Genomic DNA, 17,128 nt, shown 5'->3' with positions numbered 1-17,128 from the left:
CAGATCAACACTTCTTCAACAATCAGTCGCTGAGAAACCAAGTGCACCACATTGCGGGAAAAGATCTTGGATATTGTATTCAGAATTGGCTCAAAATGGAGCGGAGAGCGACTGCGCCGTTCATTCAGCTCTTCTGATGTAGAAGAGAGAGCTGCAGTCTGCATCTGATGTTGATGTGTGAACTGAGCATGACAGAGGCACCGCATGAGGAGACAGTCAAGGTTATTTCATCTATAGTCCAATGTGTTCAACGTCACACTAGCGTAATCTGGACACTGATCGAACGCTGCCCTTTTTAAGAACACATGGCTGATTGTTCAGTATCTGAGAGGATGGGAAGGGAACAGCACAAAAACACTAGAACAATTTTATTTAATCAATTAATCATTTGGCAGAACATTGTATCCAAAGCTAGTTATATACTTAGAGAATAGAGTAACAACTGGTTAAAAAAAGAGCTAAATGACAATATGATTCCTGGTCTAATGGAGTATTGAAATATAGAGATTTTACAGTTAGGATGTCGAATTATTTTGAAGGAAAAACAGAATAGAAATATATAAAAAAAAAGAAGGATCAAAGTAATTTTCAATAAATATAAAGAAATGTAGTAGATCAAATGTTGGTCCCATTTTAAGTGGCCTTAAAGGTTAATAATACAAAGTTTCAATCAAGATGCTAATATAATTTATTTGTATAATTAATAAAATGTGGTAGTTTACTGTAAATTTAGAAATGTTTGTACTGTATTTTTAATTTGTGATGTTTCTATTACATTACAAAGGTACAATCAGCTACGAGTGTGATATTGTGTTTATACAACAGTTTGACGGCATAATCGTGTATTTAAAAAAGAAAATCAAACACAAGAATCTAAAAAGCCTATTGTAAGAGGAACTACTTTCTCACTCACTCATATCTGCAGCTGACGTCAGAACCGCAGAAACCGTCCAGTATTTCTGTTGCAATCTGGATATCACAATAATTACCACCAAAAAAGTTAAACACATGCGGGCATTTCTTCTTTCTTTCTTCTTTCTTTCTTACTGAACTAGTCTGTAGTAACAACCAAAAAGTAACTCAGGGTTATACAAAGAGTGGCCAACATGAGATGCATACATTCCTCATATGCGAGTCCCATCTCACACTCCATACACTACAATTACTAAGGTGTAAATACAGCACTACAACATACACAAGAGAGAGATCAACTTAGAATGTCATTTACCTGTTTAATAATGTTTTAATCAGCTGAAGTTAGAAATTACACCGTTTTGCTCCTTTATGGGCTTATTATGCAGTTTCTGATGTCATCTTGCGGATGGACAACGCCAACTGTCTTTGCTCTGCTCAAAGACAGGCTAATGGCCGCCGATGTGCTGTCTCTCAGAAATTATAAATAGTTCAAATAGGCACTATCCTTGGTTTGAGCCCCGACTGGGTCAGTTGGCATTTCTGTGTGGAGTTTGCATGTTCTCCCTGTGTTGGCGTGGGTTTTCTCCGGGTGCTCCGGTTTCCCCCACAGTCCAAATACATGTTCTATAGGGGAATTGGGTAAGCTAAATTGTCCGTAGTGTATGTGTGAATGAGTGTGTATGGATGTTTCCCAGTGATGGGTTGCAGCTGAAAGGGCATCCGCTGTTTAAAACATATGCTGGATAAGTTGGCGGTTCATTCCACTGTGGCGACCCCATATTAATAAAGGGACTTAGCCGAAAAGAAAATGAATGAATGAATGAATGAGGCACTATCCTTATAAATAAACTGCATAGTTGCATTATAAATAACAACATTCTCATTAAAAAAAAGCCTCAAAAATACATTATGTTGTCCAACAGCAGCAATATTTGTCAAACTGTTGAGTATCCTCTGCTTGTTGCTGTATGTGGGCGGAGTAATACACAAGGGTGAAGGGTGAAGAGGCGGTACGAGTGCTGTTATTTACAGAATATAATAGGTATTAACACGTACCTTTAAGGACCAAAAATGTACCTTTTGAAAAGGTACCACTCCAGTGACAGATTTTATACCTCTATTTCTGAGAGTGTATATACTAGATAAGATTAGATTATGAGGGATATTTCTTTAGTAAAAATAAAGGTAGAAAATAAATTACCAACAGACAGTGTGATAGAGAAAGCTAATAAAAAAGGAACGTCAACAAAAAATATATAAATCTTCCGACGATACTGGAAAATGGCTAAACACTCAGCTGACAGCTTAATTTAACAACAAAATTCAGCAATTCAAATCAAAAAACGAGCAATAACATGTAAATGCTATTACTGGTGGTCAAAACTTGCATTAAACAGAAGAAAAACTGAATATAACAGAATTATAAATAAAAATTAAGTCTGACAATTAATTTTAATGGGGAAAAAAATGTGTATTTAGTAATTTCTTGAAAATGCTTGTGTTGAATTGGGCAGATCATCTCACCAGCAGTGAACAGCAAAGGTGAAAGTGCATAATTTTGTGTCGCTTTGGGATGCACCACTATAGCAAAACACACGTATGATCCTCCACAATGGCAGGGGGAGGAGAAATGAGAAGGACCACAGTGGGTTCCTCTGCCTGCTCTATTGTTCAGCCATGCAGAGCTGGGCTTGGACAGAAAGGGTGGGGTTGTTCACATGAACCGCATGCAGGTTTGTAATGCATTGCACCATCGAGACCAAGAAACCTCAATTTTCGGTTCTACAACAGAGGCGTTCTGCAATTAGAGAAAAAATATATGCATAATGCAGATGGCAGCGCTCGTGCTCAACGCAGAGAGGCTTTGAACCTCCTCGTATGCAGATTTGAAATCTCTCTCTTCCCTGAGACAAACAGAATTACTATTGCATGTGATTCCTTGCTTTGCAGAAAAGCTGTTTCATCAGCTGAGGATTCGCAGGTTATCAAACACTAGATTGTGATCCTCTATACTCCTTTCCCTATTTACGGTCCGCTCAAGGACAAGAGATGTTAGCATTCCTGCAGATGAGGAGAACGCAGAAAAGCTTTTGTTTTCTAAAGCAGGGGTTTATTCTGTCGCAGGTTTATTCTGGCAGAGTTGTGGACATTAGGGAAAACAAAAAAAAAACCTTATCTTTAAATGCCATTTCAAAACATTATCACAATATTACTGTATATTATAATCCTAAACAAAAACAAATCTCAATTTAATAAATAGTCATCATTATTATTATTGTTTTTTAATAATATATTCTAGTGGGAGTATTAGCATCAGACAAATCCATTTAATTCCATGTGAAATTATGAAATATACACACAGTACAAGTCCATGGCCAGGGGGGAGTTCGGGTGGTTCGAAAAACCCACCCCCTTCTGACAAAGTCCCGAATTTGGCCCCTATATGAGCTCATTTGTCCCATTTTTGACAGTATGCCATCATAAACTGTGAAAATAACCAATAGAAGAAGGCTTTAAGAAAAATAACCAATAAAATACTCAATAAAAGAAGGCTTTTATTATTTAAATGAACAAATTCTGACTGAGGAAATGAGCTGACCAGTTGGTTATTTGCCCATGAGCTACAGTTTTTAATTTTAAACCAGTTTTAACAAATTCCCAAATTTTTGTTGTTTGTTTTTATGATGGAGAATAATAAATTAGCATTTAAAATATAATTATTTTTATATATTTCTAAAATTCTAATCTTGTTGCATTATATATAAAATGTAATATAAAAATATTTTTTGTAAACAAAAAATATTATGATGAGCATTTTGACAAAAATGTAGGAAGTATTTTTGTTTCATCAAAAAGTTTGGTAATGACAACCATTCAACCAGCTAATCCAGCACAAATTAGTGCTTAAAATGTCATTAAATGCAGTATTTGAACCTCGAATAACTGCAAAAGGGTTCACTTTTTGAGAAAAAAGAACTACCCATTTTAATAGGCTGGCTACGGGGCTGCAGCACAGTTGAACACAAAATGATTTACTCATTTGTGAACCCTTTTTTCAAATAGTCACCTTTGAATTGGGTTCTATCTGACATTTTTGTCAAAATTGACATATTCTTATTAAATGACAACTTATTTATATTATGGGATGTTTTTTTGTTATAAGTTGTTTACATTTTAAGACTTTTTATTTGAAAAAAACAAACAAATGTAACACACATACTGTTTGCTATAGAATGCAAAAACTTTGAAGCTCAATATCTCAAACGAAAATGCAGATAGAACCTTAAAATTCCAAGGAGAAGAAATATTTCCCAAGTGATGTTTAACAGAGCAAGGACATTTGTACAGTAATATAATCGTAATATATTTTTCTTCTATGGAAAATCTTGTTTCTTTTAGTTTGGTTTAGATTTTTACATTTTCAAAAATATAATTTTTAAGGTCAATTTTAAACCTCGCAAAAAATTTTATTATTATTGTCCTAAGACAAAACAAACCATTGTTGTCCATTGACTTGAAGCCTTTAAACTGCACTTTAAGCTGTATAAACAATGTTAGAATCTTGTTAAATAACTAGTAAAATACTGTCATCATGGCAAAGACAAAATAAATTATTCATTAGAAAAAGGTTATTAAAACTAATATGTTTAAATATGCTTAAAAACTTCTCTCCACTAAATATTACTTAGGAAATATTTGAAAAAGATTTACAATTTCCCAGGAGGGTTAATAATTTTGTCTTATATATGAATAACAGTACCATTTTGTATATAATTAATAAGCCATATACTAATATAACATATATCAATAATGAGTGCTGAGATCCAAAAAAGTGCTGAAAGGCACTAAGTCAATAAAACAATGTAAAACAAACCGTTGTGTTAAAGTACAGATCACCTAGGTGTTGTTCAATTGGTCTATACTGTAACACTGTAAAAAAAAAATGCAGGGTTCCACACAATACATTCATGTTGTTCCAACCCAAATCGATTGAGTGAACTTAAATTTAAGTGGATTGAACATAAAACAATTAAGTTGTCCCCCAAACATTTCAGAACTGAGTTTATATCCACTCATTTTAAATAAGTAGTTTGAATAAGCAGCAAAAATATTTGTTGTGAGTGTGTATATGGATGGGAAAATGAGTTACCTTCTGATACTCGTCCCTGGACTGCAGCGCCTGCTCAAGCTGTTCCTGTGAGCTTGTGTAGATGCTGGATCGATACGTCGTCCCAACATCATTGCCCTGACGCATTCCTGTCAAAAAACGTATACAGTTGAAGTCAAAATTATTAGCTCTCCTGAATTATTAGCCCCCCTCTATATTTTCCCCCCAATTTCTGTTTAACGGAGAGAAGATTTTTTTTAACACACTTCGAAACATAATAGTTTTAATAACTCTTTTCTAATCATTTTCTCCTCTTCACAGAAGGGCTAATCATTTTGATTTCAACTGTATGGATGGACGGACGGACGGACAGACAGATAGATAAATTAATTCTACAACAGGGGATCTGTAAACTGTTCATTTATGGGTGAACTACTGCTTTATATTAAATGTTAAACTCAAAATAGAAACCTGAGAAGTAAAGTAAGTCAAGTAAGTCTGACGTAATCATCAGAGCGGTCCAAAATTAGCATCTATTAGTACTTTAGACTCTTGGGAAACAAACTCCCAATCAACCAGATCTGAAATCCTGGGAAGAGTTCAGTTCTTAATTAAAGCTCTGTTCTTGATCCAGATATTATGACTTCATAGATTTATCTCTGATTTTACAGCTTGAATAGGATTTTTTTATCCTCGTTTTATTTAAGAGGTCTCTTGTAAAAGATTTATATGGATTCAAGGTCAAAAATACCAGAGTTTTTTTTTCGTCTGTTTCATTATATTCATTTATGGTTAGTGATTTTAAATGATTTAATTAATCTGAATATTCATTTTTGAGAGAGTCTACTCTGCTCCGATTGGTCAGATGTACATGCAGGAAACTAAACACGTATATCAAAGTCCCTTTAAGGCCTTGTATAGTCTTTGTACAGTGGATATGATGGCTGAAGCATATATGCATAGTAAGGATTTCGTTATCTAATTTCCAGCCTGTGTCCTATTTGAAACATTGGAAGAACTAGTTGATCAATCCAAACCACCATCACAAGCATTGTATTAGTTCACCATAAAAATATCTGTAAATTAGCAGTTTTCCATATTTTGTGATTCATTTATTTGAATTGCATTACAAGACCTTGATCTTTTTTTCAATAACTTAGTTAGATCAAGTGACTTTTATTTACTTTTTAATAGTTTAAAGTGACAAGTTGTCTGGGTTGTATTTTACTGGTGTTGTAAATTATGGTACAAAAGCATTGTAATAAACTGCCAGTACATTTACAGACTTATTTCTCTATATATATAATATCTTTATATTATTTCAAACTGCTTAAATGTCCCTTTGTTAAACTCTAGAGCTGTAATAATACAATTAACAACCATAAATAAACAGAAAACACTTATGAATCACAAAAAAATACTGAAACTGTTATTTAAGAGATATTTTTATAGTGTAAGATGAGTAATTTGTGATTCATTATGTGATCATATAACTGTAAAATATATGAACGAGTGATTTGTTGACAGCTGCAAAGAGTTATGTATGTGTGAGAAATTCATGGATGTAAAAGAGTTTGTATGTTTGCGCAAACACTACTAGATGCAAGAGTTTGTACATATTTCGTAGATGTACCCTGTAAAAACTTATATGAAAAATAAGTCATGACAACATATGATTCTTAGTTCATTGCAACTTATTGAACAAAGTTAATCATGTTCTAACTTAATTTTATAAGTTACGCAAGCTGTTTAACTCAGTTTAACATAAGTTCAGTGGACTCATAAGGTTAATTTGATTCAGCTTAAAAATTTAAGGCACCCAGGCTTTTTTTTTTTACAGTGTAGAATAGTCGGTATGCACACATGATCATTTCATGTGTTTTTGTGTGTATAGGCACAATGTTTGAGTTTCTTTCTTATCTCTTTTCTTTTATTTTCCTCAAAACAAATAAATATATACAGTGCTCAGCATAAATGACTACACCCCTTTTTGAAAATTAATATTTGTATCCATTTCTCAGTGAATGTAGGTAACATACAGTGGGCAAATTAAGGATTGAACACGTCACCATTTTTCACAGAAAACATAGTTCTAAAGGTGTTACTGACGTAAAATCTTCGCTGGATGTTGGTAACAACCAAATAAATCCTTATATGCAAAGAAAACAAATCTAATTAGTTCATAAATTAAGTTATGCATAAGAAAATGAAATGATGCAGGGAAAAAGTATTGAACACATGAAGAAAGGGAGCTGTAGAAAGGCAGACAGCAGCTGAAATCTCTCAGTAGTTCTTCAGTAACCCTCTGCACTTCGTCAGTGTAAATTAATATTCGCTGCTTCAGTCTAACATCTACATTAGCAGGATGATGAAGAAGAAACCAGGGTGGGCATTACAGCAAGACAATGATCCAAAACACAGCCAAGGAGACTCTCAAATGCTTTCAGAGAAAGAAAATCAAGCTGTGGAATGGCCCAACCAATCCCCTGACTTGAATCTAATATAAAATACAAAATAAAGATCAGATTTGATAGATAAGACCCACAGAACCATCAGGATGTTTACACTCTGTTGAAGTCTGTGAAAAACTCACACCTGAGCAATGCATGTGACTTCATCCTCCATATGAGAGGTGTCTTTAAGCTGCTATCACCAAAAAGCCTTTTATATAAAGTATTAAATACATTTCAGTAGTTCAGTACTTTTTTCTTAAGTCATTTCAATGTTTTTACACAAAACTCATTTTCACATTCGTTTTGTTTTGTTTTATGTTTGTACTGTTTGGGTTTTTACCAAAATCTGGTTCAATTCCTTGTCAACAGGTCATATATTGGTCCATGTCAACAGCTCAGAATATTATTTCAAGGAAAAAAACATGACAATACTTCTTTTCCCCACTGTATTTTGGTGCATTTCAACAAAACAGGTTTATTAAACAGATATATTAATCAAAATATATTTTAGTCATTGAACATCTTTAGAAATAGAAAGATAATATATTTAAATTCATGAGAAATATTGCCAAAAACATTACAAACTACCAAATTTCAACAAAATTTTATAAATTTCTTGTTTCTCTTGATTTATGTTCTTTTTTATTTATTCATTTTTTTGTATTGTATTTAATGTTTTTCCCTAACATATAAATTTGGGAGTGGAAACCTGTAACCAGGTGGCGCGGTGACGCAGTGGGTAAAGCTGTCGCCTCACATCAAAAAGATCGCTGCTTCATGCCTTGGCTGGGTCAGTTGGCATTTCTGTGTGGAGTTTGTATGTTCTCCCTATGTTCGCGTGGGTTTCCTCTGGGTGCTCCGGTATCCTCCGCAGTCCAAAGACATGCACTATAGGTGAATTGGGTAAGCTAAATTGTCTGTAGTGTATGTGTGTTAATATTGGTGTGAATGAGTGTGTATGGGTGTTTCCCAGTGATAGGTTGCGGCTGGAAGGGCATCCACTGAGTAAAACATATGCTGGATGAGTTGGCGATTTATTCCGCTGTGGCGACCCCAGATTAATAAAGGGACTAAGCCGAAAAGAAAATGAATGAATGAACCTGTAACCATTTACTTCCATAGTATTTTCAGCCCTACTTTAAATGACAATGGTTACAGGTTTCCAACATTCTTCAAAATAACATATTTTGTGTTCAACAGAGAAAGAAAACTCAGAGGTTTGAAACCACTCGAGGTAGAGTAAATGGTGAGATTTTTGGTTGAACTTTCCCTTTAAGCAAAGCTATAATGATTTGAGTGTGAACATATATACGAGACTGAGAGGAGTGTTAGTCATCAGCACAGACACAATCAGGCCATTATACAGGCCATCTCAATGAGTGTGAATGTGATTGGATGGCCGAGACACTTTAATCTGCGATCTGAATCCTCTGGTCATGATTGCAGCCACTCAAACGGTTGCCTCTGCGCTCTGTGAATTCGTGATGGGACTCTTGTTCCGCTCTCACGCCACTGGAGCTTCAGACTGCATTAAGCACGGCCTTTTAGCTGTTTTTTAATTACCATTGCGCATCACTAAACAAAAAATACAAAATGGACATCGGCTTATACTGAACTAAATGTAATCTTAAAGGAAAAGTTAACCCAAAAATGATATATAACCCATTTTCATAACTTATAGGACTGGCTTTCTTCTGTGAAACAGAAAAGGAGATGCTCCTCTTGTCTTTTCCATGTAGGAAAACTGAATTTAGACATAATTAAATATCTTTCTAAATATAGTGGTAATATAGGTTTTTTTCTTAAAAATACATTTACAAAAATACATTTCTCTCTGTTTATTAACTAAAATATATTTTCTCATTTTTGTCTGATTTATATTTTTATCATTTATTTTAGTATTTTATTTATATTATTTTATTCATTCATTTATTCATTCATTTTCTTTTCAGCTTAGTCCCTTTATTAATCTGGGGTCACCACAGCGGAATGAACCGCCAACTTATCCAGCACATGTTTTACGCAGCGGATGCCCTTCCAGCCGCAACCCATCTCTGGGAAACATCCATACACACTCACCCACACTCATACACTATGGACAATTTAGCTTACCCAATTCACCTGTACCGCATGTCTTTGGACTGTGGGGGAAACCGGAGCACCTGGAAGAAACCCATGCAAATGCAGGGAGAACATGCAAACTCCACACAGAAATGCCAACCGACCCAGCCGAGTCTCGAACCGGCGACCTTCTTGCTGTGAGGCGACAGCACTACCTTCCGCGCCACTGCATCGCCCTTCATATATTAATAACATTATTATACTATACATTAGTAGTAGTAAAACTTTATTGTCCTTGACAGGAAATTTGTTATGGGCATCACCATATTGATGCAGACATTCCATAAAACAATAGTTACAATAATTATAATGCTAATTAAGATTAACTCTTAACCTTCCTGTGGTATTGGGGTCAAATCTGACCGATTTACAACTTAAAACACTCAGAAATATCGTGTTTTGCCTCAAGGCCTTATGATATCCTTTACACTGTGCACTTGAACATATAAAAATGATGATCACGTCTTTCATTGTTTTAATCAACCTTGTTACACCTGTGGTGTTCCCGGTCAAAAGTGACCACCATAGGAACTAAATGGGTCTCCAGACTGCATTCATACATCAGACAGAAAACATCCCCAAACACACTACCCCAACTCACTCACTCACTTCAGACTGAACAATGTCTTTTGCAGGTACACATCTCTTTTCCTCGCTTATGTGCTGATCCTCCAGCCTGATCTCACAAAGAAACCTAACTTTTTTATGTTTTGTCAGTTAAGTGGCTAATTTGTATGATTTTCATCTTTACCGTAATCATCTCGCTCAAAAATGACCAAAGTATAACTAGTGCTAGTTATTTGTCCATGCTCACCATCTATACCCTCAGTCACTATTCCCTACATTAGTACACTAATTTAGTCGAATTGAAGAACTGAATGATTCGAGCACTCGGTACACAGGAAAGTATAGTGTTTTGTTTGTGCTTTGCTGGTTGATTAAACATTCAGATGGATTAAAATTTCAATTTCTTTGGTCAGACCCTGTGATCTATTGTTCACTTTGAAATACATTTTCAGTGCCTATTTGTATTTTCACTGCAGTTATTTTATGTCTAATTCTGTAAACTCATGTTAAACACTACTTTGAGACATTGTTCACAGCTAAAGAATGTTGAATACAAATTTGGTGGAGAAAAATGTTTCTTTGTGCTAGTATAAGAGCAGTTTAAACACACCGTTCAATTTTGACCGGGAACACGAAATAAAGGGGCGGGATGTGAACATGACACGATGGTTAACTAAACCCACTGAAACTGGGAAAGGATTTCTTATATCGTTTCAACCTACATTTTGTAACTCTATATCTCCTACCAGAGGGAAGCAATTCATAATGTGGAAACAAAAATGAGTTGGATCATTCAGAATCCTTTCCACCTGATGGAGGACATAATTCTCATATAAAGCTTGAGGATTAAAATATTCATCATGCCTGACAATTTTCCATCCTGTCTTTAAGAGATGCATCAACTTAGATTCACACTGTATAGACAGACTGCCAAACCACACTGTGATACCATACTTGACAATGCCTTCAAGAACAGCTTTATAAAACAGCGTCATAAGCTTCTTGTTAACTGCAAAAAGATGTAACCTACGTAAAAAATACAATCTCTGGTGTAAATGAGAACAAACCCACTCTATGTGTGTCTATGTCGATGTAAAAGAACTGTCAATGTAAATGCCCAAATACTTATAGGTCTCTGACTGAGTAACAGGATGGTATATATATATATATTCGAGTCTTGATCAGGAGGTAACATCCGATTCCAATAGAGTCTGAAACAGTGTGATCGGGCCCGATTTCCAATCATGTGATCAGATCTGGACATTCCTTGGACAGTACACACACGTAAATTATGTAAAAAAAATTAAGTATATAATCAGTTTACTAATAAATAAATAATAATATAAATAATACTCAATTTAGTCTTTACTGACACAGATCTATAATAGATACTGAGAAATGAGCACATAATATCATATGCCCTATTTTTATTTTAACTCAAAGGTGAATAGTTTATATCAAACCTTTTTATGTGTGTTTACGATGGAAGTGTTTTATACTGGGTGTTTTTCTTTGGTGTATTGTGAATGAATAAACTGTTACCTTGGGTGGGGTTGTGGCTCTCCCAGAACACCTTGAGCAGCTCAAAAAAGTTGATTTTCTGAGGCTCAAAGACCACATGGACCACCTCTGTGTGTCCTGTTTTCCCTGTGTGATGAAAGCAAGCAGAGGTGAATGAGCAATCATCATCACACACACACAATCAAACAATTTATGAGACATTTTCCTCATAGGGACCAACACATGTCCCCACAAGGTCAAAACAAACTGGTGTTGCTGTACTTGCGAGGACAACGTGATGAATTCCAGGACACACACACACACGCAATCACACTCACAATGGGGTTTTGTGTTTTATGGGGACTTTGACAGTGATTTTTTTACCGTTCAGACTGTATATATTATGTCTTCCTATCCCTAAATCAAACTTTCAAAGGAAACAAATAGCATTTTTACATTCTCAAAGTTTCAGTCTGTGAGATTTATGAGACGTTTTTTTCCTCATGGGGACCCAAAATGTCCCCACAAGGTCAAAAAGTGCTGGTTTTGCTTCACTTGTGGGGACAAGGTGATGAATACCAGGACATTTTCTCTCACACACACATACACACACACACGTTAAGCAGGGTTGGCCCATCTCTCTTGTGGCAGTGGGTCATGGAGGGCCACAAATCTCGACTCAATAGGCTGCATCTTTAGCGAAGGGGTCAATCCTCCACTCTGATTAATTTTATGTTTCTCTGACCCCGTCGTAAAAGTACAAGGACAGTGGCTCTACCTCGAAAAGAAAACCACAGAAAAAAACTTCCTTTGGCAGGACTCATGAAAACAAGAAATTACTTTGCAATGACTCATTGCGGGTTGAGCATCAAACAAACAGGAGCACAATGCATTACGTCCTCAAGCTGATGATTAGAGTCTCTTTATGGCCGCATTCAGACAACAGCACAGCCATTAGCAGCAATCCAGAAAAAGAGCAGAAGTGGCGCACGCTCAGATCAAAGTGAGAATTGCTGATGTCTTTTCCTCTTCAGCGACTTTAAAATAACAAGCACTGAGAAAAATGGGACGCTTTTTTTGGTCTTGTCGTATAGAAAGCATTAAAGATTTATCAAAGTAGTTTAAGACTTTAAATACGTTCACATCAGGCCTGCTGGATGAGTTAAACACAATGGGAGCATTTACTGCAGCAGCTGATAATACTTTATTTCCAACTCATGAATGCATATTCTAGTTCAGTATTTTTGTTCATGTTTGCACTACATAAAATGAGACAAAAGCCTCACATAACTAACTGTATGTTTAGTTAACATAAGGGCTTTTAGTATTGGCCAGGAGAGTCCTGTAAAATTATCTCAGAAGGTTCTTTCCAGGGTAAAACAAAACAAATCAAATAAAAAAAATAATAAATAAATAAAAATAAAAAAAAATCAACAAAACAAAACAAAAAACAAAACAAATCAACAAAACAAAACAAAACAAATCAACAAAACAAAACAAAACAAAACAAAACAAAAAAAAAAACAAAACAAAACAAAACAAAACAAAAAAACAAAACAAAACAAAACAAAACAAAACAAAACAAAACAAAACAAAACAAAACAAAACAAAACAAAACAAAACAAAACAAAACAAAACAAAACAAAACAAAACAAAACACAAAACAACAAAACAAATGAACAAAACAAATCAACAAAACAACAAAACAAAACAAATCAACAAAACAAAACAAAACAAAACAACGTCAGAGTGCAAAGGAACCCCATGGTTAAACAAAGGCTTAAAGCAAAGCAAAGCAAAGCAAGTAAAGTAAAATTAAATAAAACAAAAACAAATTAAAAAATTAAAAAATCTTTCAAATGTTTTATCCTAGAATGGAAAAGAGAAGTATATGTTTAACGTAAATAATACTATTAGTTTATATAGGTTCAATTGTAATTTAATTTGAATCTATCTATATCTCAATAAAACATGTGTTGGTTTTAATCTGATTGTACATTTTACTCAGTAATATAGTTTTAATTTGTTTGTTCAAAAAGGATGCATTCAATTTATTCATTTATTCTCAACATCCAATTCATGAAAGAATCCTAAAATGTAACATGATTTCCACTAAATCATTAAGCAGCAATTTAGTAAAAAATAACACATAATAAATAATTAAATTAATTTTCCCATGTGTATGTGTCTATATTAATTAATCTTCATGTTAATTTGAAACTGCACTACACAACATGCACACACAAAAAAGAAATGGAAACAACTTTTATTTTGTAATTATGAATGACATTTTCTAGCAATTTCAAAGAAATCTTTCTCAAATCAGTGAACAATCAGAGCAGTCTAGCTACAGTCGTAGTCAAAATTATTAACTCTAATGTTTATCCTCTAACTGCTAAACTATGGCTTGTAGAATTGATATCTACTCTGCACCTGGTATGAACCAGACATCGTTAAAAAGGCAACATTAGACAATTTCACAAGATTTGAGGTCCTTCTTGTCACTTCATGGGGAATTCTGTATTGTAACAAAAAGTTGCTTTGATTGTGACTGTTTTGTATACTTACAGGCTGGGGTCTGGGTTTTTGTGTGTGTGTTTTTGTATGTTTATGCATATCAGAAAATTAATCCTGGAATTTGTGATTATTGTACATCTATTCAATGACCAAACAAAACTCCCAAATGATGTTTAACAGATGAAGGAATTTTTCACAGTATTTCCTTTAAAAAAATTATTTGTTTTATTTTGGCTAGAAATAAAAACAGTTTTTAATTTTAAGGTTCATTATTAGCCTCATTAGGCAATATATTTTCCATTGTGTACAAAACAAAATATTATGTATAGAAATGTGTTGAAAAAATCGTCTTTCAATTAAATAGAAATTGGGGGAAAAATATAGAGGGGGGCTTATAATTCAGGAGAGCTAATACTTCAACTGTATTTCATGCTCTTATCTATACAGTGCATTGGGATTGTGAGCAGCGACTGAAACGGCTGTGACTAGAACCCTAAACTGAAAAAAAGCCAGGTCCTAATTCCATATCTCCCATCATTAATTTATTACCAGAGAAGTGTGCTTAATAATCTCAGCTTCGGTCTTATGGGGGGCGTCCTCTACGTTATCTCCAGTAAATCTATATTGCTTTGATATTAAAAAAGTAATAAAGGACTAACCTGTGGGGTTATTTTCATTACCAGGCAGGACGACAGAGGGCTAGTAACATTATCAGAGCTGAGATATGGAAAAAAGCAAAGTCGTGCCATTGCCCATATTCACTCAGGGCTGGAGCTTTAGTTGATGGTCAAACTCTACTGCTATACTGTAAGACTGCATTTAGAGGAGCAGACACTCGATTAAACACAGGAGCACACCAAAGGTATTAAAGGCTAAAAATTAAAATAATAATAATCATTATTAGTATTTTACATTTATAAAATAAAAGTACTATAATAATAATTTGAAAAATATGAATGAAAATAATTACATATAGTGTATATTTATTAATATTGTTTTTATAAATGTTCAGCCTTATAAAATAAACAGTCTAATAATATAAAATACAATTTTATGCTTTCATTATTATTATAATTATTATTATTATTATTATTATTATAATACTGTCTTTTTAGTATTATTTTTGTAGAAATGTAATCTATTCATATTATTTTTATAAATGTTATACAATAAAATAATATAAAACAAAGAAACACTGGATTGTTACTATTAGTACTACTACTACTAATAATAATAATAATAGTAATTATTATTATTATTATTATTATTATTATTATTATTATTATTATTATGCATTTTAATTATACAGTTATAAAAATAAAAGTACTAGAATAATAATTAAAATTATTATTATTAGTAGTAGTATTTTTACAATTTTTTATATTATTTTCTATAAATGTTAAACAATTTAATAAAACAAATTACATTTTTATGCTTGCATCATTATGATTATTATGATTAATATTATAGTACTGTATTTTAGTACTGTTTTGTAGAAATTTTGCAATTTATTCATATTTTTATGAATGTTAAACAACAAAATAAAATAAAGTAATTATTTTTGGTTACTACTACTACTACTACTACTACTACTACTACTACTACTAATAATAATAATAATAATAATAATAATAATAATAATAATTATAATAATAATAATAATAATAATAATAATAATTATAATAATAATAATAATAATAATAATAATTATTATTATTATTATTACTATAATTTTATTTTATACATACAATACATTATTTTATACATTATAATTATTCTTATTATTATACATTATTATTATTATTATTAGTATACATTAGTATATACAGTAGCTGCATCTATCATGTCTGCATATTGGTATATTGATAAAAATATTAATATTTAATTATTATTAAAAAATAATAATAATAATAATAATAATATATTATTATTTTTATTGTTATTGCACTTATAATATTTATATTATTATATAATATTTTATAAATGTTAATTTAATAAAATAAAACAAAACAAAATTAAATATATATTTGAATTATGCTGTTTTATTTAATAATACAATATTATCATAGAATTATATTATATTATATTATATTATATTATATTATATTATATTATATTATATTATATTATATTATATTATATTATATTATATTATATTATATTATGTTATATTATATTATATTACATTATATTAAACATTCATTGTGGTGATATTTAAATATATATTTATATAATAAAATTATATTACTATTAAAACAATAATTACAGTCTAATGACATGTATTTCTGGCTTTTTTTAATTGAAATAACGCACATACAGTTAAGGCTGATACTTTTAAAAAAATCATCTTTTAAAAACAATCATCAGTAAAATTTCATTTTGCTAAAGCATGCGAGATTTGAAACGATCCTTGTCACAATTCAAAAACTACAAAAATCAGACCCCAAACCATGCTTTTATTTCCTCACCAAAGCTAAATTAACAATGCTTTGCCATCTATTAATTTCCTATGCATCTATCTCAATCTCTCTCTTTTTGTAGAAATAGTTTTTACAAAACAGTCTAAAACAGCTGGCACAGGAAAAAAAAACCAAATGTACATTTTCTGCATGTAAACCTCAGTCAGTATATTATGCAAATGAACCTGCATCGTTGATAAGACAATGGCTCTGTAATGGAGGCATAAGAGCCGACAGCATCATCCACAAACTGTGATCTGCATGTTGGCTTATGGAAGAGCAATGAACCCACTGAACTGCTTCCTACACTTCCCACTCTCTCTTTACATTCATGCATCTCTTTCTCTCTCTCTCTCTCTCTCTCTCTCTCTCTCTCTCTCTCTCTCTCTCTCTCTCTACGCCTCTCTGTTTCTCTTCCTCTCCCTCTGCTCGGGTTTCTTCTCTTCTTCTTTCCTCTTTGAAGCATCTTGTCTCCTCTTTTTCTTCAT

General features: G+C 32.8%; 1 protein-coding gene across 1 annotated transcript in view; it reads right to left on the bottom strand.

The window, feature by feature from the left end:
* msraa (methionine sulfoxide reductase Aa) overlaps positions 1-17,128 on the bottom strand; it is a 152,618-nt gene that overhangs the window by 45,281 nt on the left and 90,209 nt on the right. Inside the window, exons 4-5 of the mRNA XM_056445530.1 lie at positions 11,707-11,811; positions 5,066-5,172 (exon numbers count right to left, since the gene is read on the bottom strand). Of these exons, the coding sequence (XP_056301505.1) occupies positions 5,066-5,172; positions 11,707-11,811 (212 nt within the window). The remainder of the gene's footprint in view (positions 1-5,065; positions 5,173-11,706; positions 11,812-17,128) is intronic.

Source organism: Danio aesculapii, chromosome 20 (genome assembly GCF_903798145.1).
Source record: "Danio aesculapii chromosome 20, fDanAes4.1, whole genome shotgun sequence".
Taxonomy (NCBI): Eukaryota; Metazoa; Chordata; class Actinopteri; order Cypriniformes; family Danionidae; genus Danio; species Danio aesculapii.
This window is presented reverse-complemented; position numbering and strand designations above follow the sequence as displayed.